The sequence below is a fragment of the Rhinolophus ferrumequinum genome, chromosome 3 (assembly GCF_004115265.2).
Source record: "Rhinolophus ferrumequinum isolate MPI-CBG mRhiFer1 chromosome 3, mRhiFer1_v1.p, whole genome shotgun sequence".
Taxonomy (NCBI): domain Eukaryota; kingdom Metazoa; phylum Chordata; class Mammalia; order Chiroptera; family Rhinolophidae; genus Rhinolophus; species Rhinolophus ferrumequinum.
This window is the reverse complement of record NC_046286.1, coordinates 52241960-52265983: the sequence shown is the minus strand read 5'-3', so window position 1 is coordinate 52265983 and position 24024 is coordinate 52241960. Positions and strand designations below refer to the sequence as shown.

The 24024-nt window shown below is 35.8% G+C and overlaps 1 protein-coding gene across 6 annotated transcripts in view; it reads left to right on the top strand.

Annotated features, from left to right (window-relative positions):
* The window catches only part of MMS22L (MMS22 like, DNA repair protein), a 112253-nt gene extending 89570 nt beyond the window's left edge, over positions 1 to 22683 (top strand). For 3 of the 6 annotated variants that reach the window (XM_033102207.1, XM_033102215.1, XM_033102209.1), the window contains exons 19-25: positions 239 to 398; positions 4381 to 4550; positions 7187 to 7398; positions 10423 to 10586; positions 20010 to 20106; positions 21489 to 21656; positions 22378 to 22683. In XM_033102207.1, the coding sequence (XP_032958098.1) occupies positions 239 to 398; positions 4381 to 4550; positions 7187 to 7398; positions 10423 to 10586; positions 20010 to 20106; positions 21489 to 21656; positions 22378 to 22459 (1053 nt within the window). In that variant the 3' untranslated portion in view covers positions 22460 to 22683. The remainder of the gene's footprint in view (positions 1 to 238; positions 399 to 4380; positions 4551 to 7186; positions 7399 to 10422; positions 10587 to 20009; positions 20107 to 21488; positions 21657 to 22377) is intronic. The other 3 variants (XM_033102216.1, XM_033102221.1, XM_033102228.1) reach the window with 1 other exon arrangement.
* Positions 22684 to 24024: the final 1341 nt, after the last annotated feature.

Genomic DNA, 24024 nt, shown 5'->3' with positions numbered 1-24024 from the left:
TGGTGAATTGATTTTTTTGTTCTTATTTTAACCAATAAAAGGAAAGTGTTATTTTTGAGTTGCATTTTAATTGCGATGAACATTTATTGGAAAGTTAAGGATGAAGGCTTAAATGTCAGGGGTGTGTGTGGTTTTGTGTGTGTGTGTGTAGAGAGAGAGTGAGAAATTAATCTTTATTTTTTGAAGTCTGTATTGTATACAACTTGGAAAGCTAAATCATGATTTTCCTTATTTATAGGCTGTTGGTGTAACTTACAGGAATCTGCAGGAACTTTCTGATAAATCTGCCATGGTCACAAAGTCTTTAGAATACCTTGGTGAAATATTAAAATATATAAAACCTTATTTGGGAAAAAAAATTTCCAGTGCAGGGCTGCAGCTGACGTATAGTGTGATGGGTATGTATTTCTGATATTATTAAAATTTTCTGAGTTTGAGTCTATAGTATCATGATGGATAGGAATATACTAATACACTGGCTATATCACTATTCTCCATACAATCATAAGAATAATCTGAAAGACAGTGATTTAGCTAAAAAATAATTCATGTTGGCTTCCAAGTGTATCTCTGTCTTGTCCTACCTTCCTTCAGAACTTTTCTTGTTACGCTTGTGTTAATATCGAAATTAATTATGATCAATACAGAAAATAGGTCACCAGCAATTTATTATCAGTACTCTGTTGTCAATCACTCACATTGTGAATAACTGGATAATTAAAATGGACTTTTTAAAATGCTTACCTATGCTTTGTTAGAATTTAAAATATCAAAACTTTTATTTTTATGGTTTTCTCTGTATGAAGGAGGTCAGGAAAGAATTTATTACAGCACTAAGGGTATTTATGCTTCAAATCTTGTATATCACACCACAATGTTTTATTCTTTGAAAAAGAAATCTTTTTCTGTGCCTAGTCTGTAACACCAGAGTTCATCCTTCTTTAGGAAGTAAGTAATTTAAATACCTTTGTTCACTGAAACCGTGTTGCTAACTAAAAATAGGAACTGGATAAAGGGAAATAAGAAGGATTTCTTTAGAAGTTTTTATACAGAATTTAAGTTTTTGTTTTTATTTCTCTGTGGCCTAAACCTTCTATCTGTTCCCTTTCATCTTATAAACATATGAATAAACCTGATTTGGGCTGTATGAAACCTTTTATCTTTGTTGTGAAAAATAAAGGAGAATGCGAAAGTGTGTAAATATGGATGATTTAGAATGTAGTGAAAGCTGTAGTAACGATTCAGGCATCTTTAGAGAAAAATGTGAGTGAAAATTTACTGTAAATTTAACATAGTAAAATCTAGATTAATAAGCATTTCAGCTTTTAGGCTTATAATGCTAAATGTATGATTTCAGGGAATATCTTTATTTTACAAAATATATGACAGTCTTATCAGGAACTGCAAAATCATTTTTGGATTGGTGATATGTCGACCCAGGGCAAAAGTGTCCTTTTGAAGAACTGAGGGCCTTGTTTGTTTTGTTAAATGGTTGATTTTTGATTTGATGGCAGGTAGATCTATATTCTTTTGTCTAGATCTCAGAGACTGAGAATAGAGTATACTGCTACAGTGTTGCTCATTTAATTCATTAGAAATTAGGGACAGATAACTTATTGTCTTCTATTATGTAAAAGATTTAGAACAAAATGGAGAAAGAGCAGATACAACTTTGGAGAGTTCAAACCTATTTTAAGTGTGCAGGGTTAGGGCATCACATCCACTTGAGAGAAAGAGTGTAACAATGAAATTTTGGGCTTTTTTCGCCTTGCCAGTTCTTAACTGGAGATACCTCTGCTGTTCATTTGCAAGGTGCAAACTGTTGATAAAATTGCCCTTCAGATTAAGGCGTCAGGGATCTTAATTGTAGTTCAATAATTTCTGAAAAAGCAGGATTGATCGATCAGTAATATCTTCAACTTACCCCTTTGTATCTTTTTTTTTTGTTGTTTTTTCTCATTCTTTATGTCTTTTGCTTTTCTGTTTCCATGGCTTTCCTTTTAAGTATCCCTCTCTCCTCAGTAAGTCTTCGCCTTTTGTCTTTGTAATTGAAATTCTACCCATGTCCCTTCAGTGCCCAGCCCAATGTCCCACCTTTCTTACACTCCCAAGTAGACTTGATCTCCCTGATTGTGCTTCATCTGGCCTTACGACATTTTTTGTAGTTTGACATTTATTATAATTTGTGTACTTAGCGTGTCCTATCTAAATGTTAAACCTACTCATGGTAGTGGCCATAGTATTTGAACTTTTCATTCCTGTCATTATGTTGTATTTTGAACAAATCAAAACATTTACTCTGTGTGTGTATGTGTGTGTGTGTGTGTGTGTGTGTGCGCGCGCACACACGCCTGCACGCACACATATTCATGTGTGTATCAGGCACTGGATTGGGAGCTGGGGATACATCTGGGGACACATCAGTTGAAGAGCTTCTCCAATGTAGGAGATGGCATGTACTAAATAAATATTTCTGGAATTTAATTATTTTATAAAGCTAGCTAATAGTACATAATGTATTTTTTAAAGTTCCTAAATGAGCAAAGTTCCTATACATTTAAAAAATATTGTAATGATCCCAATCTTCATTTTTTTAAAGCATAACATATGCATGCAGTAGACATAAGTAAACACCTAAGAACTTTCATAGTGCATCTCGTTGAATTGTGGGAGTACATTACCCACAATTTTTCTATATTTTCAGCTTCATCAGTAAATAAGTAATATGTTTATAGGCAGGAAAATGACTTGGTTTTCCACAGAGCTACGTGATGTATTTAAACTTTTCCCAAAGTTTTTTATTTAAAAAATTCTTTCTTTGCATGTTTACTACCACACACATTCAAATATTCTTTGCTGAAACTTAAAAAAGGTAGGGTTCTGCTATAGCAGTAAAATAAATGTATCACTTGTGCCTTCTATGAACTCATAAAACTTAAGGTGTTCAGCAAAGCATTTTAACCACTGCCGAAAATGAAATACAAGGGTCGATGATGCATTTTTGGTTGGAAGGCCCTTGCTCTTTATAAGTTAGCACACGTGTGACACCTAAGAGTGATATGAATCATTTCAGATGTCAGTGACGATGGCAGTTCCTCTTGTGGGTATATTAATGTTAGTTAGAATGTGAGTTCTTCTTACATTGCTGTCATTTTCAAGATTTTCACCTACTGGAAAAATGAGGAGCAAGCCAGCATTATTTAAAATATTGCTAAGTGAGCATTGTGTTTCTTTATGATTGATTATTGTATTTCCTTTTACAACAGAAGATTAATGTTGCCGTTTGTTCTTAGAAGTGTTTATTGGTTGGGTTTATTTTTTTTTAACATCAATATACTCTTCTATAAGCATATTTTTGTGTTCCTTCAGAACTTGCATTTTAAACTTTTTGTTTTATGAAAATGACTGAATTTTATCACCTTTTTTGCTTTCCGAGATGAAATAAAATGTAAAAGTTTGTGATACATGTACCACGGTGCTATTTGGACAAGCACTTAGTGATCTCCTTTTAAATTCGTTTTTTCAGTAAAGAAAACTTCAATAGCAGTAATACACTTTAATGGGAATTATATAACTGCTTTTGATTACTTTATTAAACAAAGGGTGCTCATTTGTTAAGCTTACTATCGTCAAATGTATCAACTGACAGACTCCTAGCATTAAGGAAACCATAATATAGCTCACATAGTAAAGATATCTATTTCTCTTCTTTCAGAATTAAAATTTAAACTCCCTATTTGTTTATGTTAAACGATTGTAAGTTACAAAAACTGAAGTTCAAAGAGTTTAAATGATTGCTTCAAGGTATTACACCTAATCCTTTTTTCCTATTTTAACAATTGAATTTAGTTATGCCTGTTCTTGTTGCAAACTGGGTTGAGACAGCATATAAAATTGTATGTAAGATAAAAATAGAAAGACATAAGAGTATCAAAAAAAAAAATGTGGAGTAATACGATGAAGCCCATGGAAAAGTAAGTACACACATAATAGCATAGTGTATGATCTTACAGTGTTCTTAAAGTTGGATTGTAAATTTGCCTCTGAGTTTCCTAGCAGCCAAAACAAAGAGAGGGCTTATTAATTGCAACACATAATGTATAACCAAGTCACATTGTGTGTGAGAGTGTGTATGTATTAAATGCCATTTTCTCGGGAAATGTATGTTTTTCTTGGCTCAGAACTCAGAGAAATTTGTGTCTTTAGTGGAAATACAATACTTGACAAGATCTTTTGACTCATCATAAATGTTTCTTCCTCTTACCTACTTTAACTTGTTCCTGTGTGCTTTAAATATACGTTTTTTAGTGAAATGACAAAATTTTCTATTTGGAAGAAAACCTTGAAACCTTAACTGCTGTTATTGCTCTTCCTTGTTAGGAATTCTTGTTAAATCGTGGGCACAGATCTTTGCCACCTCGAAAGCCCAGAGGTTGCTGTTCCGGATCATCGATTGCTTACTGCTGCCCCATTTGGTGTTACAGCAAGAGAAGGAGCTGCCTGCACCTATGTTGACAGCAATTCAGAAGAGTCTTCCTTTGTTTCTCCAGGTATAGTAAGCGTGGCTGTTTGAAAGTTAAAAAGGAAACAAAATGGAAACTTTGCCTTAACAGAGTTTACTAACTGCAGATATAAAAACCATACACTGTAATCTCTAAGTGTACATGTGGCACTTCCACTTTTGTATTTGTCTCTGAAAACAAATATGGAGAAGACAAAATCTCCACCCTCAAGAAGCTTCAAGTTGAGAGAAGAGGCTGACTAGCATAGACGCTTAGAGTTGTAGTGTGCTCAGTATTTTCCTTAGAGGCGTCGGTTGGCTGTCAGTCAGACTGAGACAAGGAGATGTGAGAAAAGACACTGTAAAGGGTATTATTTGTCAAAGAGCACAGTGGGTAGGAGTTGAAGTTCTATTTCTGTCAGAGGGGATCAGCATGTAAAGGGCATGATTTTTATAAGGAAATGTGACACGCTGGGGGAAAGCAGATAATTCTGTTGTGGCTGGAGACTCATGTAAGAGGAGCCACATAATGGACAGCTGTATATGCCGTGGTAAGAAGTTTGGACTTGTTCTTTTCCATGGGGACTATGGATGGATTTTGAGCAGAGAAGTGGGAGTGACATATATTTACATTTTAGAAAGGTGATTCTGGTGGCGATGTGTACGATAGTTGGTGTGGAGGTGAGATTGGAGACTTGGAAAGCAGTGAGTAGTTCATTATCTGAAGGTTTTGAAGTAAGACAGTGGGTGTGGAGCTCAGTAGATTTCACACTAGAACTCAGAAACAGTTAGGAGCTCCAGTCGAAAAGACTTGCTGAGTGAGGGTGTGGAGCAACGGAAAAAAATAGCATACTTTCTAGATTCCAGAGTGGCTGCTTCTGTAGATAGTGGTGCTGCTAACTGAGATGAGAAACACTGGAGAGAAAGCGATGAAGGTAGAATTTTTGAATAGCTTTTGTTTGAGGTGCTGGGGTATATCTAGGTAATGATGTCCAGCAGGCACTTAAATATGCTGATCTGTCATTCAGGAGAAGGGACAGGGCTGGACGTGTCCTTTGTTCTTCATTAGTGTTTGACACTGAAGATAAGTGCTTCTTAATTTCTGCTCCAGCAAGGGAAGCTGAGGAGGGAGGGGAGAAAAAACTGTGATCAGGTAATAAGCAGTCTCTTCCACAGATGAATTTTTTTAAAACAGATTTTTACGATTTCTAAGACATTTAAAGTTGGCTCTTTAATTTTACATTCATAATACCATTTAAAACAAATTTTAGTGTGTCCACTGCAGGAAGATAAAGCACTGCCAACACCACAGAGGAGGGAGGGATGTCGTGGGCAGCTGAAGGGTCTGGAGTGCTTGTTCCATGTGGCCTTCTTAAGCCAAAATTGTACATTTAATAAGAATTCTTATAAAATTCCAAAGTTGTATATGGAAAAATTTGGTGAATTATCCATTTGACAGAATTGACTTGGAGCTGTATCATTAATGTCTTGAAGGTACCCAACTGTCCTCTTCAGAATTTTCAAAACATATCTATTCCTTCATCTTCTGATTTAATGTGCTTTTCTTTAAACAAAGCATTGAAGAAATGAGGTAGAGGGGTGTCCCTTTATTTTTTTAAAATTGTTTAGTTGCTGGTGTTTTAACAGCTCTACTCTAGTTTTTGTTACAAATACTCTTTCAAAATTTCTTATTGGGTAAATATTTATACCTAAAATGGAGACATACACATTTCTAATTATTTCTCTGGAAAAACACATTGTGAATCGTCAAGTACCCAATCAAATTATAAATGAACTTTTAGAACATAATTTGTTGTGTGATTATCTATATTTAGTAATATGTAGTATTTAATAATACTGGCAGAAAAAAATTCTGTTTCTCAAGGTATTGGTTTAATTGTAAGTATCAAATGCTGTACTCTATATGAAAGTATTTTGTTAAATTCTCTACAAAAGGAAGAGATTAAATAGACAGACATGTAATACGACATTGTAAGTTTTGTGGGACCTTGATCAAGCTCTTAATATCTCTAAACCTCAGTTTCCTCAGCTGTAAAATTTGAACTGTAGTAACACTGATTCAGTGGTTTTTTGAGACATTTAAATAAAATAATCAATATAAACCACGTGGCACAGTGCCAGACAAAAGAAAACCTAAATATAAATTGTTATTATTCTGAGTCAATCTTCTGCATTTCTCTCCTCAATTTTTTTTTTTTTTAAATTTATCACCTTTCTTAACATGGAAGATTCTTCGCATCAACCTTTGTAGTCTTACTCAGACAAATGATCAGTGCCCTACCTTAAAAATACTGACCTAAAACGTATGTTATAATTTTGAAATTACAAATATATGTAGTCACTGAGTGTGGTGGTCAAGTTTCCTGAGGAGGAGGGGAAGAAGGACACTTCCTTTGCCTTCCTGCACTTTCCCTGCTTCCTTGCTGTGCCCCACAGACAAGTACGTTTGGTTAGACATAGCAGCTTCGCTGTCACCAAGCTCAGCGACTCCCTGAACTTCATATAAACGTTATCTACTGATAGTGGGCTGTTTCCTTGTGGATTGTGATCAGTTACAAATTCTGACATAAATATCAATGCAGGGGACAACATTAGTAGGTTGCTAGCTATTTTTTATATTTCCTTCTCTTTTAATATTTCCATCTCTCTTGCTTTTCCCCGTAGGGCATGTGTGTCGCGTGTTGCCAGTCTCAAAATCCAAATGCCTATTTGAATCAATTGCTGGGGAATGTTACTGGGCAGTACATTGGGCGGTTTCTTCCAGCCTCGCCACAGCTTTTAGATCTTGAACAACATCCTGTTTTGTTGGCGCTGAGAAACTCGGCCACGGGTGCACCGATGTCTCAACTAAAGAAATGCATTGTACAAGTCATAAGGTAGATGTAAATATTAAAGCTAAGTGGTACTTACAATGTATTAGTCTCTATTGAAAAGTAGCAAAGCATCTCAAAAGTTTTCGCATCTCATAGGATACTGGTGGTTTAGAAACTTCTTTTTCCTGAGAAGCATTGTCTAAGATTTTACTGAAATGACTTTCGCTCATGGCGGCCTAAGACAATGTTCTTTAGATTGCTTGTTTTCTCTACATAGCAATTATTTTCCTTATTATTTTTCATAATTCCTTATAAGCATTTATGTCTTAAAGGCATATGTATATATATGTTTTAGTTTTTATTAGATAAACTAATTGTGTTTTGTACTGCATAAGATACAGTAATTGTATTTTATAAAAGATTACAAGTGAAAATATGATTGCTAATATGAAAAAGGAAGCTATATGAAGTCCTATTTTCTTAGTCTATTCTCTGTTTTAGTAACTCAGTTTTATTATTTGGCAGACAAATAAATGAAACTTCCGAGATTTTCTACTAAACTCCATACCTTTCACCTGTAACATTAGAAGATTCAATAATATAATAGAAATTATCCTTCCTTTGTCTTCATAGAGTATTTACCTTCATATGAAATCAGCTTTTAAACTTTAAGATGCTATGGTGATATATATTATTCTTATCTAATATTTTTTTCTGTTTTTAATGACCTGATGGTTTTAATGACCTGATGTTGTCCATCACCTCTTTACGGAATTCCATGTCTAAAATTTTTTCTTTTTTCTAACTGTTTTTTTAATTTGTGTTCCTAGTGTGCTGTTACTCAGGTTTGGAAGCTTTATGGTCTTGGTTCCCTGTCCTTTGCCACCCTTTGCCAAATAATTGTTTCCTTCCTTCCTTTTCACATCTTTCTTTCTTTACACATTAGACCTAGAATATTGCCAGTCACCTAACTACTTTTACTATCTCTAGTCTTTTCTTCCAGTCCAGCCTAAATAATGCCCCAGATTACTTTTCCTGCAATACTGTTCCATTGTGACACTTTCCTGCTCCCAGACCTTCATTTGCTCCTTTTTTGCCTATAGAATAAACTTCATATATCTTAGTTCTCCGTGATATGTCACTTAACTTTTCCATGGCATCATATCATATACAAACCCAAATGAGATTGGTTTAGTTATTGTCCCTTCCAAATGCTTTACGTTTCCCTACATTACAACTTTGTTCATACCATTTTCTCCATTAAAACGCCATCCCTCTGGACTAAATTCTACCTAGACTTTATAAGACCTACACCTTTTATAAAATTTCAGTGTACCATGATGCTTCTTCCTTCTTTGGAAGTCATATGCTCTATACAATTCAGATTGCAGAATTGTGACATTTCTGCTTTACTTGTATCTAAATTGCCAATAAGATTGTAGTACTCAGGGGTGGCCAGTTAGCTCAGGTGGTTAGAGTGCAGTGCTGATAACACCAAGGTTGCTGGTTTGATCCCCACATGGGCCACTGTGAGCTGTGCCCGCCATAAAAAAAAAAAAAAAAAAAAAAAAAAGATTGTAGTACTCTACCACTGTATTTGAGACACTATAAGTAATTTTAGTACAAAGCAAATGACAAGTGCTGAAGTGAAATTAAATCCTTCAGGTCATAAAACTGTTTTAAAGCCAGTTATTTAGGATACTGGCTGCTTTAGCTGATTTTCCTATTTACCAGTGAAAACATTGTTCTCATGATTTCTAGTTGAAGACCCAAAAATGTAACAATTCCTTTTTTTTTCCTTTTTTTACTCAGGGAAAAAAAAATAGAATTCGCCTCCTGTGCCTTCCTCCATTCCATGCTTCTCTACTGCTTCTGTTCCCCAGCTTAATTAGGCCTGCATCCTCTGAATTCCTGAGAATTCTGGGCTTAGTTTTCAAAGCAGCTATCACACTATAGTCTTACGATAGTCTTTTTTTTTTCTTGTTCAACTTTTCCTCTGGATGCCGAGCCCCTTGCTTTCAGAGACCATAGTTTACTTAGCTTTACATTCTTGTTCTTAGACTTGTACCTGGTATACCATAGGTACCCAATAAATGTTTATTCTAGGCATTAGAAATTCAACAGTGAACAAAAAAGACAAAACCCTTACCCTCAAAGAATGAATGAATCTTCTAAGATGTAATATTTGTTCAAGTTACTGTATGGAATAGAAATGATGATGAAGCCAGAGCATCTGCCCTGAACGGGTTTATATTTCGTAGTAATTTCTGTGCTTCATTTTGGAAAATTATTATTGCTTTGCAAATATATGTGGCTGTCTAGTTTAGATGTAGCTGCATTTGACAATTTTTCGTATTGTCTAGACTTTTTAGAAACTAATTCCTACTTTCATTTATTCACCTAACAAAAATACACTGAAAAATACACCTCTTATGAGCCAAGATCTATTCTAAGAGGTAGAGACACAAAAGTGAGTCAGATAAATTATCTTTATGGTCTATTTTGAGTTCTAATGCTAAAAGTTGTCCTTCTTTGAGAGAAGATATTAAATCTAAATGACTTCTCTGATTCTTTTACTTCCTGTGGGAAAGGAAGAGGTAATGCCAGAGTGGGGAGCTAATTCTTAGGACACTCCTGTTTGGGGAAATAAGACCTCTCCTAAATCCCTAAATAAATAAATGTGAGGAGACATTTCTTTATGCAAATTTGACATTAGAGAAAATGTTCATTATAGAGGAGGTGATAGAAGAGATCAGGCCTATACTAGAAAGGAAAAAACAAATTAGCAATTAGATTTTTATTTGGATTTTGATTAAGTTCATTTTAAGACCAGGTTGCTTTAAATTTAGTTTGTGTCTGTATTCTCCTTTGGCCCTTGTAGCACACAAAAAGGATGCTCAGTCATTGATTGTAAAATCTTACGTTTGAAGATAGCATGGTAAAATATACATTCTTTTTAGAAATTGTGCTTTATTAATTTGGGGTGGGGGTAAAATTTTCCAATGTCTGTAAACTGTGTATCATTTTATTATTCTGCTCTACTGAAACTTTAAACAGAAGAAAAAACTAAGTTGTGCTTCTTTCCAGGAAATCCTACTTGGAGTCTAAAGGGTTCTCGCTCCCTCCTCGCTTAGCATCCATTCTGGCCTTCATGCTCCAGCTCTTCAGAGAAACTGATATAGACATTTCTGACGTTGAACTACTTCTCCCTGGTGTCTTAAAATGCTTGGTGTTGGTCAGTGAATTCCAAGGTTAGTTTGAGTTTGTGTTTGCTGTACTTTTCTGTTCACAAATTAAGAAAGTACTCTTTCCTATGAGTTAAATTGATAGTTACAAAAGTATTTGGCTATTTTATATCAGTTTGTATATATCATGGCTAAGGACCAAACTCCAACTAGTAGCTAGCTGAGGCTGAGCATGATAAAATGGTTAAAAACGGGCATGTTTCGGTCTAGTTTAGTTTGGTTTAGTTTTTTCCCCCAAAGCAAATAGTTTACTTGAGGGTTACTTCCTCTAATTAGACTTGTTAATCTCTTAAAGAATGTTTGTTCAATTTGACTCCCCTATTAAACGCAACTTGTTAAATATTAAGTGGTGAGGGGGTCAGCATACTTTCTTGTTTCTATTCAGGTTTCTGCTAGAATATCTAAGCTGATTTCTTGGGCAAACCTGAAAGGATCTTTTGATACTAGTCCTTTTGTTTTCAGACCCCTCAGCTTTACTGCCAGTGATCTCTTTAAAATATCATTTATTTAATTCCCCACATTGAGTAGCATGCTTTAATAAGTTTATTGGGAATATGCTGAATAGTAGCCATAGTTCTGTCCTAAAGGAGTTTTTCAGTGTAAGTAGAATGTTGTGTGTGTGTGTGTGTGAGTTTTATATCATCATAATGTGATTTCTTCGTAAATGCTTCATTTACCTAAGTTCTAATTGCTGATAAGTGAGTACAGTATGTATCCTGAAGAATCTGAGGGCAGTGACCTACATGGTTAGCTGAAAGCTCAAACAGCTCTTTGAAATGTTCTCTTCCTTTTTTTTTTTTTTTAAAGATTTTATTGGGGAAGGGGAACATTGTGTACTTCCAGGACTTTTTTCCAAGTCAAGTTGTTGTCCTTTCAATCTTAGTTGTGGAGGGTGCCGTTCAGCCTCAAGTTGTTGTCCTTTCAGTCTTATTTGTGGAGGGCGCAGCTTAGCTCCAGGTCCAGTTGCGGTAGCTAGTTGCAGGGGGCACAGCCCACCATCCCTTGCAGGAATCGAGGAGTTGAACCCTCAACCTTGTGGTTGAGAGCCCACTGGCCCATGTGGGAATCGAACCGGCAGCCTTTGGAGTTAGGAGCATGGAGCTCCAACCACCTGAGCCACCGGGCCGGCCCGAAATGTTCTCTTTTATCTCAAAAAAATTATGCATATTTTGTTTTCATCCTTATTTATTTTAGTGTTTAACATGATCTTTCTGCTCCCAAACTTGGTTTTGTAAAAAATGTTGTGTTATGTTAATTTAAAATACTCTACTTGCTAGTAACATCCCTTCACTGAAGACTACCCAGATGGACCCCAGACTTTTCTTTAGAAATATTGCCCTCATCGAAAACTTATGCATACTTTTAAATTCAGGGAAAGCCTGTTATATGTACAATACAAAATTTCCTGAGACAGAGTAGACAATATAAAATTTTAGCTAGCCTCTTATTTCAATGATAGTAATAGTTATTGTGAAGGAGACCAGGGTTTGGAAGGTAAATTTTGCCTCTCATATCTAGTGTAAACCAAAATTAATTTTAGACTCTAATAAAGGATAAAAAGCATTTATTTGAGCAAAAGGAGCTATATAGTCCAGGAGACACACATTCAGATAACAACGTGTGCTCCAGTAAGATAAAGTGGAGGCCATCCTTTATAAAGTTCCCAATTTTATGCAAATGAGGTTTCCAAATTGTGCAGTTTTGATTGGATGGGGCAGGTCTCAGTCTGTTGGTTGAATGACGAAAGCAGTCTGTTGGTTTCCCTGCAGTGGTTGACTCACATGGCATAAACAAGCGGGGCATAGTTCGGGAAGCCATGAGTTCAGTATGAGGTTCTTCTCAGTATACAGAATATGCGAGAAGCCCCTGTCAGCAAATGGGTGCTAGACTCTTCATATTCATAAGATTTAGATTTAGGCCCTCGGTTGACCATAGGGAATCAACCTCGGGAGATAAATTCCTTCTCAGGGTTCACATCCAATGAATCTTTGTTCTCGGGGTTCACACTAGCTAGTGAATTGTTCACATGCTCAACGTAGATGGAACACAGAATTCTCCATCTCCACATTACTGTCTTCGTGACCTTGAAGGAGCAGCATTAAACACTGGTTTGTGTGCTTAGCTCAGAGAAAATTCTGACTCTCCTTGTTGTCTCAAGGTTTAAAAGGACAATTTATAAAATCATAGAAAATGTTCCTAAATGATTCAGCACGTGCACTCCTAGGTATATGCCCAAGGGTATTTTAAACACATGCCCACTCTAAAACCTGTGCCTAGGAGCTTGAGGAGTTCCACTTCTGGCATGGCAATGTGAGGAGCTCTGCCAACCTGCTCCCAGCAAAACTGGTGAACATTAAAACACTTAAATTCTTTGGAAATAGTCTAAGGGTATACAGTACATGGAGAAACATTTATTGAAGGTAAACCTAAAACTTGGTAAGAACAGCAAGAATTTGTGGTACTTGAACCAAGATCTCTTCTCACAGCTCAGTAAGACAGAAAGTCTACTCCAGACTAGTAAATCCAAGAACAGAGGGCTCCCTCTCTCCCCAGCTCCCAGTAGGAGGGCTGTTATCATCCTGCGAGAGGCAGGCTATCAACATTCCTCATCTTGCCCCACAGGACCTGAGGCTGAGGTTCCATTCTAGGCAGGTATGGTTGAGAAGTGGGGGCTTCCTTCTCCTGCGCAGCCCCCAGTCATGGCATGGCTGCAGTACATTGAGTTCTACACCACTGAGAATATAGGGGTGCCAATCGTTTTTGCTGCAGCTTAGAGGTGGGGGTTCCATGCCAAGAGAAGCCAGTGGAGGGGACCTGGGGCTGCTGCCCCTGCTTCCACAAGCACCCAGCTTCTGAAGTGGGTGTGTCACCCAGAAACTGGTAGGCACCATGATCCCTGTCCCAGCACCAGAGCCATGCCTCTGAGGTTTTGCCTGGAATTCTGAACCTCTCCGAAAGGAACTGACATCATTTGCAACTGAGTGTGAAAAAGTTCCAGCCTGAGGGTGCTGTCAAAAACAGTGATGTTTGTGGTGAAAAGTAGTTAGTAGAAGAATAACAGAGTCATTGGAGATACAAGCTAATGTGCAGGCCAGCTAGTTTGGTGAAGAATTGGTGAAAGAGACAGCTGGATAGAGCCCTCAGGTCAGGATAGATCCCAAACAAAGACCTCAGAAACTATCTCTTTTAAAAAGCTAAAACTTGATTAGATAAGCCTGGAAAGCAATTTATGCCCATGGCATTATTGAAAACAATACTATAATCAGCCAGCAATTAGTGGAGCTTAACAACTGGATGTGGTCAGGGAAAGGAACCCAGAGGGCACTGTCTCAAGATCCATCCCTTGTATATATACCACACCTTCTTCCCGTGTCTTGGCCCCTGTAAATAAAGCTGCAATGAACATTGGAGCCCATATATTTTATGGATAGGTGTTTTCAGATGTTTTGGGTAGATACACAGGAGAGGGATTGCTGGGTCATTTGGTAATTCTGGTCTTAATTTTTTGAGGAATCGCCTCACTGCCTTTCATAGCGGGGGTGAGGGGGGTGGTAGATGAGGGTAAATGGGATCAAATATATGGTGTTGGAAGGAGAACTGATTGGGTGGTGAACACACAATGTGATATATAGATGATGTATTACAGAGTTGTACAACTGAAATCTGTGTAACTTTTACTAACCATTGTCACTCCAATAAACTTTAGAGAGAGAGAGAGAGAGAGAGAAACAGTCAAAATCACTGTTCCAGAGGAGACTGTGGGCACACCCAAGGTGATACCACCACCTGAGGAGGAATGTTAGAGGCTTCACACTGGGGGAAGGGGAAAGAAAGAAGTAAACTTCATGAAAAAAAAATTCCAGTTTCAATAAAAAATTTACAAGACATGCAAAAAAGCAGAGACCTATGATCCATACACTGGGAGAAAAGCAGGCCACAAAAGCTACTAGTGAGATCAATCAGATATGGGATTTAATAGATAAAGACTTCAAAGTAGTAGAGGAACAAAAAACAAGACATTTCAAAAACAAAAAGTAAAATGACTGATGTAAATCCAACGATATCAGTAGTAACATTATTTGTTAAAGGATTGAACAAGCCAATCAAAAGGCAGAGATTATCAGGTTGGTTTTTTTTTTTTTTTTTTAAAGATCTAACTATATTCTACCTTCAGGGAACACATTAGGTTCAAATATTGAAAGTAAATGGATGCAAAAGGATACATCATGCAAACTGTAACCAAGAAAGCTGGCATGTCTATATTAACATCAAATAAAATAGACATTAGGCCAACCAATGTTCCTAGAAATGGAGACATTTTATAATGATAAAAGAGTCAATCCATCAGGAAGATTTAACAAAACATATGTGTCCCTAACAACAGAAGCAAAAACTAAGAGATATGAAGGGAGAACTAGACAACAGTAATGGAGGATTTTTTTGGTTTACAACTCAACATGTAAAGAGCTTGAAAGTCAACACTCTCGCCCTTACTGAATCATCAGGGCACCTTTGTCAAAAACAAAACAAAGCAAAAGCCACAGACACATGGATTTATTTCTGAACCCTCAATTCTATTCCATTGACCTGTATCTTTATGCCAGTGCCACATTGTCATTAGTACTATTGGTTGTACTAAGTTTTGAAATTGCCAAGCGTGAGTCTTCCAACTTTCTTCTTTTTCAAGATTGTTTTGGCTATCCTGGGTCCTTTGCAATCCCATATGATTTGTAGAATCAGCTTGTCAATTTCTGCAACGAAGTCTGCTGGGATTCTGGTAGGAGTTGCACTGAATTTGTAGATCAATTTAGGGAGTATCACCACCTTAGCAGTATTAACTCTTCCAATCCGTGAAAATGGCATGTTTTCCCATTTATTTAGATATTCTCTAATTTCTTTCCGCAATGTTTGGGAGTTTTCAGATTATAACTTTGTATTTCTCTTTTGTTAAATTTATTCCTAGTTGTTTTTGATGGTATTGTAATAGAATTATTTTCTTAATTTCATTTTCAGGGTATTTATTGAAGGTATATAGAAATACAATTGCTTTTTATATTTTGAATTTTTCTCCTGCAACTTTGTTGAGCTTTTTTTATTAATTCTAATAGCTTTTTAGTGGAGTCCTTAGAATTTTCTATACACAAATCATATCACCTGTGATAGGGATCGCTTACTCCTTCCTTTTCAAACTAGATGCCTTTAATTTCTTTTTCTTGCCCTGACTAGAACTTCTACTATAATGTTGATAGAAATGGCAAGAGTGAATACCCTTGTCTTGTTCCTAATCTTAAGGGAAAGCATCTAATCTTTCACCAGCATGTATGAGGTTAGCTGTAGGATTTTCATAGATATCCTTCATCAGATTGAAGCAGTTCTATTTTCGGTTTGTCATTGTATGATGCATCTCTTTATCCCTGATAATTCCACTAATTCTGAAGTTTGCTTTATCTGAAATTAATATAGCTACTACAGCTGTGTTTTTAATTGTGTTAGTATTGTATATAGTTGTCTTTCCCTTTAATCTATGTCTTTATATTTAAAGTAGACACAGTTGTAGACAACATACAGTTGGGCCTTATTTTTGGATCCATTATCAGGCTCTCTTATTTAATTGCTTTATTTATTTGATTCACATTTAATTTGATTATTGATATAGCTGCATTGATACCTACCAGATGTGTAACTTTTCTATTCATTGCTCTTGTTTTTTGTCATATTCTACTCTTTTTCTGCCTTCTCTGAAGGTTTTAACTGAGTACTTTATGTAATTTCAATTTCTTTCCTCTCTTAGCACATCAAAGATACTCTTTTTAAACTTTTTATTTTTAGTGGTTGCCCGAGAATTTGTAGTACAAACATTAAAGTGATCCAAGTCCACTTTCAAATAACAACCACTATATCCTTTCACGGTAGTGCAGGTACCTTTTAACAGAGTATTCCCAATTCCTTTCTCTGGTCCCTTATAATATTGATGTCATTCATTTCACTTATCCATGAGGCATAATCACCAAATATTATTATTTTGAACAGAAAGCTGCCTATTTGATCAATTAAAACTGAGGAGAGCTCACGAGGGCCAGAAGCCTGCTGCTGGAGCTGATACTCATCAAAATACTTAAACTGAATTTGACAAGTTGTGTGCTCAGTTTGGAGGGTAGTAGTTTGCCTCATGACCTCAATTCTCTGATGCATCTGGGAAGAGTTGTTTTTCTGTTTGTTCAGATTAGTTCCCCAAATTGATCTACAAATTCAGTGCAACTCCTACCAGAATCCCAGCAGACTTCGTTGCAGAAATTGACAAGCTAATTCTACAAATCATATGGGATTGCAAAGGACCCAGGATAGCCAAAACAATCTTGAAAAAGAAGAAAGTTGGAAGACTCATGCTTGGCAATTTCAAAACTTAGTACAACCAATAGTACTAATGACAGTGTGGCACTGGCATAAAGATACCGATCAATGGAATAAAATTGAGGGTTCAGAAATAAATCCATGTGTCTGTGGCCTTTGTTTTGTTTTTAACAACGATTTCAAGATGATTCAATAAGTGGAAAATAGTCTTTTGAACAAATTGTGCTAGGTCACAGAGTGATAGGTACATGCAAAAGAATGAACATTGTATACAAATTAACTCAAACTAGATCATAGACCTAAATGTCCGAGCTAAAACCATAAAACTCTTAGAAGAAAGCATTAGAGTAAATCTTTATGACCTTGGATTTGGCAGTGAATTCTTAGATATGACACTAAAAGCATGAGCCACAAAAGAGAGATAAATTGGACTTCATTAAAATGAAAACCTTTTGTGCTTCAAAGGACCCTATCAACGTGAAAAGACAACCCACAGAATGGGAGAAAATACTTGCAAATCATTTATATGACATGCAACTTGTTTCTACAATATATAAAGAACTGTTATAATTCAATAATAAAAAACGAAATACCACTTAAGAATAGGCAAAGGACTTGAATAGACGTTTCTCCAAAAGAATATAAACAAATGGCTAACAAGCACCTGAAAAGATGCTCAGCATCAGTGTTCGTCAGGGAAATGCACATCAGAATCACCGTGAGATACTACTTCATACTCACAAGATGGGTATAATGAAAAAGTCAGGTAATAGCAATGTTTGGCGACAACGTGGAGAAATCAGAACCTTCATTTACTGCTGTTGGGAATGTAAAATGGTGTAGGCGCTTGGGAAAACAGTCTGGTAGTTTCTCAAACGATTAAACACAGTTACCATGTGACCTAGCAATGCCACTCCTAGGTATATGCCCAAGATTAATGGATGTATCTGTCCACGCAGAAACTTGTACATTAATGTCTGTAGCAGTGTTATTCATAATAGCCAAAAGGTAAACTGCCCATCATCTGACACATGGATTTTGACAATGTAATATATCCATACAGTGGCATATTATTTGGCTGTAAGAAGGCATGAAGTACTTGTACATGCCATAGCGTGGATGAACCTTGAAAACATTCTAAGTGAAAGAAGCCAGTTTCAAAAGACCACATGTTAAATGACTTAATTTATAGGAAATGTCCAGGATAGTAAAATCTATAGAGACAGAAAGTAGATTACTGGTTGCTTAGAGGGTATCAGAGGTTTGGGAGTGATAGCTAAAGTGTGTGGGGTTTCTTCTCAAGGTAAAGAAAATACTGTAAAATTGCTGATCATTGCATAACTCTGTAAATATACTAAAAGCCATTGAATTGTACATGTTAAATGGGTGAATTGTATCATATGTGAATTACATGACAATAAAGCTGTTGTAAAAAAAATCTAAAGAAAAAGAATTACCCAGTTTAAAAAAAAAAAAGCTCAGTGTAATTAGAGACCTGATTAAAAACATTTTGCCAATATGTTTTTTAAACACCCTATACACTAATATCCGTAGCAGTATTATTCATAGTAGCTAAAGTGGAAACAACCCAAGTGTTCATCAACTAGTGAATGTATAACAATATGGGGTATATCCATACCATGAAATATTATTTGGCTGTCAAAATAAAGGAAGTGCTGATACATTCTACAACATGGATGAACCTTAAAACATTGTGCTAAATAAGTAAAAAGAAAACAGTCACAGAAGACCCCATGTTATATGATTACATGAAATTTTCAGAAGAGTCAAATCCATAGGGACAGAAAGAAAGTAGATTAGTGGTTTCCAGGGACTAGGGGAGGAAGGAAATGGAGGAATGACTGTTAATGGGTATAAGGTTTTGGGGAGGTGATGAAATTGTTCTGAATTAGATAGTGGTGATGGCTTCATCATAACTCTGAGTATACTAAAAACCAATGAATTGTAAATTTTTAAAGGTTGTTTTTTTCTGATATGTGAATTATACCTCAATAAAGCTGTTATTTAAAAAAAAAACAGCACTTGCTATTAATATGCTGTGAAGGCTATTTCTTCACGATCTGGTACTTTTTGCACAGGAGAGCTTTTGGAGTTTGTTTTTTAAGAAAATATCCTTTAAAAAGAACCTGTTATATTGACTCTAGAATTGTATCTAATATGAGAAGCTCTTTTTTCAATAAAGTCAAGTATGTTGTATCTTCTTTATCCACTGTCCTCATGCCATAGAAAATATTACTACTTAATATTAAGTTCATGTGCATAATGTTTTCTGTGCCTGCTATCATGGATTAATCTCTGATTTTTTTTTTTATTCTTAGAGAGAGCACTTATCCCCCAGCTACTTTTATTAAATGTACTAAAACAACAAAAATTTAGTAGCATTTGGAACATGTTGAATTTTCTATATTTCTTGATTTTTTTTATTTTTATGTACAAGTACACAATTTTAAAGGATTTGGTTAAATATTTAAATAATACAAATGTTCTTTTTGTAACTTTGCTGTTTGAAAGGAAGGTAGCATCTAAAATAGTTGACATATCTATCTACATCTCTATATCTATACATATTTTTGACTAATTTTAAGTGAAGGTAAGTTGTTGGTGGAGTCTAATTTGCTACATGTATGTTTATTAGTGAGTGGGAGGAATATGCTTATGAATTAAAAAAAATAACCTTGTCTGCAAATCAGCTGCATTAGTAAAGGCTGTCTTTTCTCAGGATGTAACAGTACTTGCAGAATTAGGATGGTATAGTCTTTTTGAATATGGGCTCTTTTCTAAGAGAAAGACATATCCTCACTTGTAATGTTTTAGTTATAAGATTGTGAAAAATAGACTGTTGAGCTTTTTATATTTTCTTAAAATGAGGGAGATAAATCGGGAGATACACTTTGGAACAAAACAAAAACTCATAACTATTTCATTTTGAGAAATAACAAGAAAGCATATATATACTTTAAGAAAACAACATATTTTTCTAAATCAAGAGCGTTTATAAAAATGAGGATCCAGATGGTCCATTCAGACAGTGTATAATGCTGTACTTTTCCCTCCTAGTTAAAAGGCTAGCCACAGAGAACTTGGAGTACATGGTAAGAGCCTGCCAAGCGGGGTCAGGAGGAGAAGCTGCCGCCCGGCTGACTTCAGTGTTTAGGTAACTGGAAAATATGCCAACTGGCAAGGAGACTATCGCCAGCCATTTGACAGCCAACATGTTTTTTAAATAACTGATTATCCAAAACATAATGTGTTACTATGTGTTTATAGTATTTCAATTATTGTATTTTTGGCAGTAGTTTTGTTACATTGTGTGGTTTATTAAAAAAATAAACTTGCCAGGGAGAAAGACAAAGTGAACTGACTTAAAATTACCTAAGTATTTAGTAAGGAAGCCTCTTGCATGTTTAAGAGGGAGAAATGGGAAACGCGGGTCTTGATGACAGGAGCACAAGCCTTCAGACTGCTAAACACTAACTCAGGACCCAGTGTGGAAGTACACGGCATGGTGTCTTACTTGCTTTAGATATTACTGACCCAGAAAGTGCAGTTATATTTCACTTGTGAAGCATAGACTTTGTAGAAGTAGATAGTTGTTTGTTTGCAAGAATAACAGTGCAACTTGAGGAACTTTTTTTCCCCCTGCCTTTCTTCCTTTCTTTTGTGCTTTCTGTTAGGGCTGTATTTTTAAGTATTACTGTCTTACAGTTTTTACTAGTTTACTTTTATTATGAATATCTCTACCCTAGCACTACCATGATAAATAATTTGGGGTCATTTTCTTCATTCTGTGTTGGATCTTCGATTCTGCAGCTTTTGTTCTTGTCACATAATTGGCACTTGTCAAGTGTTTACAGTTTATTTAAATTCTGATCACTTGAAATAAATAATGCATTTATGGAAACTGTCCAACCCTAATGCGGGAGAAAGGATTTTATATGAATAAAGGGTTCATGTTTATCTACAATTTATTAAGCTAGGTGGCTTTTATTTTGTTGGGGGTGGTGGTGGAATTTTAGGGTTAAAATACATAATTCTTATTTAAAAAGGGCTCCTATGCATCTAAAGTCTCTTGTTCGGTTAAGGAATATAAAAATGTATAACAAATAACTTGCTTTCCTCAAAAAATATGATTTATCTAGAGTGAGGAAGAACTAAAAAAAAAAAAAAATCTAGGAAGCCAGACTCGATTTTTTTCTGTCTTAGTCTCTTTCCACATCCTTACTACCCAGATTGTAATATACAGACTATTGCAAAAAAGTTCCTGGGCTTAGATTTTTCCCCTTATTCCCCCTTCTGGGATTGCAGCTCTTCCCTCTTCTTCCCAATGCCGTCATTCTCTTCCTGGCTGCCACTGAAATAAGCCATTTCTGTCCTTCATTGTTAAGTATTATAAATAGTCTTCATATGGCATCTAGATTCTTAAGGTAATCTCACGTGAAGTGGTTTCTTGTGTTCAGGTTATAGCTGATTATCATACAGACACCAGCCTAAGGGATTGACCCATAAGTAATCCTAAGTAACTTGATTTACTTTCAGGGATTTTATCCAGGATTATGGGATGAGATACGATTATCAGATTTACAGCATTTTAGAAGCAGTAGCAGCATTGGACCAGCAAGTTGTTATTCACTTGATTTCTACCCTCACTCAGTCTTTAAAGGACTCAGAGCAGAAGTGGGGCTTTGGCAGAAATACCAAACAAAGGTATGTGTGGTAATTTGATTAAGTTCTTTTGAACAATGATTATAAAATCTAGATTCATTTTCTAGACATGCCTTCTTTTCCCATTCCCCCAAATTTTGGGTGTGTTGAGTTGGAAAATGTTTCAGGTGTGATTGACACAGCCGTTCACATACTGTTCTTGTCAAAGTGACCACCTTAGAATGCTGTGTATTTCAGCAGTGCTGCTGTGGCTCCGAACGCTGTATTCCTCATTGGGAAGTGGACTTCAGAGCCGCAGGTGTCTTGCTTTTGTATAAAATCCATGGTGGCAAGTCAGCCCTTTGAGGAATGCTTGCTTTGCTGAATCAGCAGTATCATGTGTGTCGAATTAATAGGCTGAGTGACCCAATTAGATAATATGGTTTTTGGTCACAAATAGATACTAAAGCTTTTTTTCTTATAGGTTTACAATCTAACTGAGGATAACGCTTGAACTATTTAAAGGAATGCAACATTGTGGAAATAAGCCTGTAGTTCCTGAAAAGGTTGATTTAGAGGGTTCAGCACTCATACTAGAATTCATATGTTCCCAAGGTTGTTAAAGAATCAAAGTACTTTAATCACATGGGTGTGTGTGTGTGTGTGTGTGTGTGTGTGTGTGTGTACAGACACATTCAGGCAGGTTCAATTTGTAAATACTTCAATGAAAAATAATAGGGAAGGTAACAAATATATCTGCCTTCTTTTCTTTTTTCTTAAACAGGAAAGCCTATAGCAAACTTTTATCTCACCTAGGACAAGTGGGGCAAGATGAGATACAGAGACTGGAAAATGGTGACATCTAGTCTTTTGCTGTTCGTCTTTTCTTATATCTGAAGCCACTTCCCATCATTCTAACTCCTACTTTTAACTGGTTGTATAATGTTCTGTTAAAAATACTTTCTAGGATTTTTACCTTATATAACTGTAAGTATAAAGTATACAATTAAGGAAATAAAGGTTAATTGTGTTACACGATCGTTGTAACTTGGCAAAACTGCATTCTATTTTGAAGAGATTTTAAGCTAAAGAACCTTTTCTAACTGCGAATGTTATCTGGGTAACTGGGTACGACCCCTAAGCAGGTTGATCTATGGACTTTTTACTGTAATGTGACTTTCTGCCTTGTGGTTTGTTTGTGTTTCTTTTGTTTTTGTTTTTATAAGTTATGTTTTAATAGGATGCTTTTTCAAGTTTACTGTTTATTATTTTGTTTTGTTTTGTTCAGACGGGGGGATGGTCAGGAGATGGGACTGTTTGTTATCCTTTTTTATACTGTGTGTGAAGCAGGTTAATAAATAAGACCCTTCCCAAGCACACTTAACTGTGAGGAATGAGACTGAACCTGGCTAAATGATTATTCAGGTAATACATAATTTTTTTTTTTCAACCTTGGCCAACAGTGTTTATGTTAAGGTTCCAACGTTTGCCAGATGTTTTGCTCTACTCATCCTTTCTTTTGGAGTTGCCATTAAAAGACCTACCAGGAAGACGATAAACAAGAGTCTTTAAGAGGCTTAATAATATTCTGGAGAATCTTAAGATTGCAAATGAACAGAAGAGGTCTGAGAAGTCAGCTGATTTATCTCCCTGCTCTTGAAGGAGAGCCTCTTATAACTTAGCATCTTTTATGTTGATAGGGAACCAATTTAGTTTCTTTTAGTAGCTATTATCTCTCAACTCTTTAACTGTCCCATCCAGATTTATTTTACCATTTGGGCTCTTGTACTTGACTCCTTTTTTGTGGTGAGCATTATTTCATCAGAAGAGCTCTGGGTCTTAAACCCAGCTCTGCTTTATGACCTTGAGCAAGTTACTTAACTTTTTTGAGCCTCAGTCTCTTAGTGGAGAAACAAAGAGTAATCCTTTTTCTATTTTACACTATTTGGTAAGAACCAATGGGACAATGTTTATCTGAAAATATTTGGTGGCCTATGTTCCGTTTGGAGATGTACAGACATTACTGTATATTCATGCACAAAGGTAAAGAATACCTCAATTTTGTCCCTCTTTAATATGTCCTAGATGAATGATCCTACTATTTTTCAGTGTTTTCTTAATGTGTCATGTTTGCTATCTTTCAAATAATTTATCACTTTCTTCTCAGAACTCTAGTCTTTATCATGGTTCTATTCCTTTCAAGAAAACATTTCAACCCTTTTCTGGCTCAAGAACTATCTTTGAAAATGCAATGTTTTGCAATCAGCAAAATATAGTTAATAGCCCTGTCCTAATTTTAATCTGTGAGAACTAAAGGAGTATCTGTTATTTTCATAACATACAAATGGTTTATTTCCCCCCCCAAATCAACTGTCATTACTTCAACAAATGAAATGGATAAAAGCCTCTTTAAGATTACTTAATAGATTTC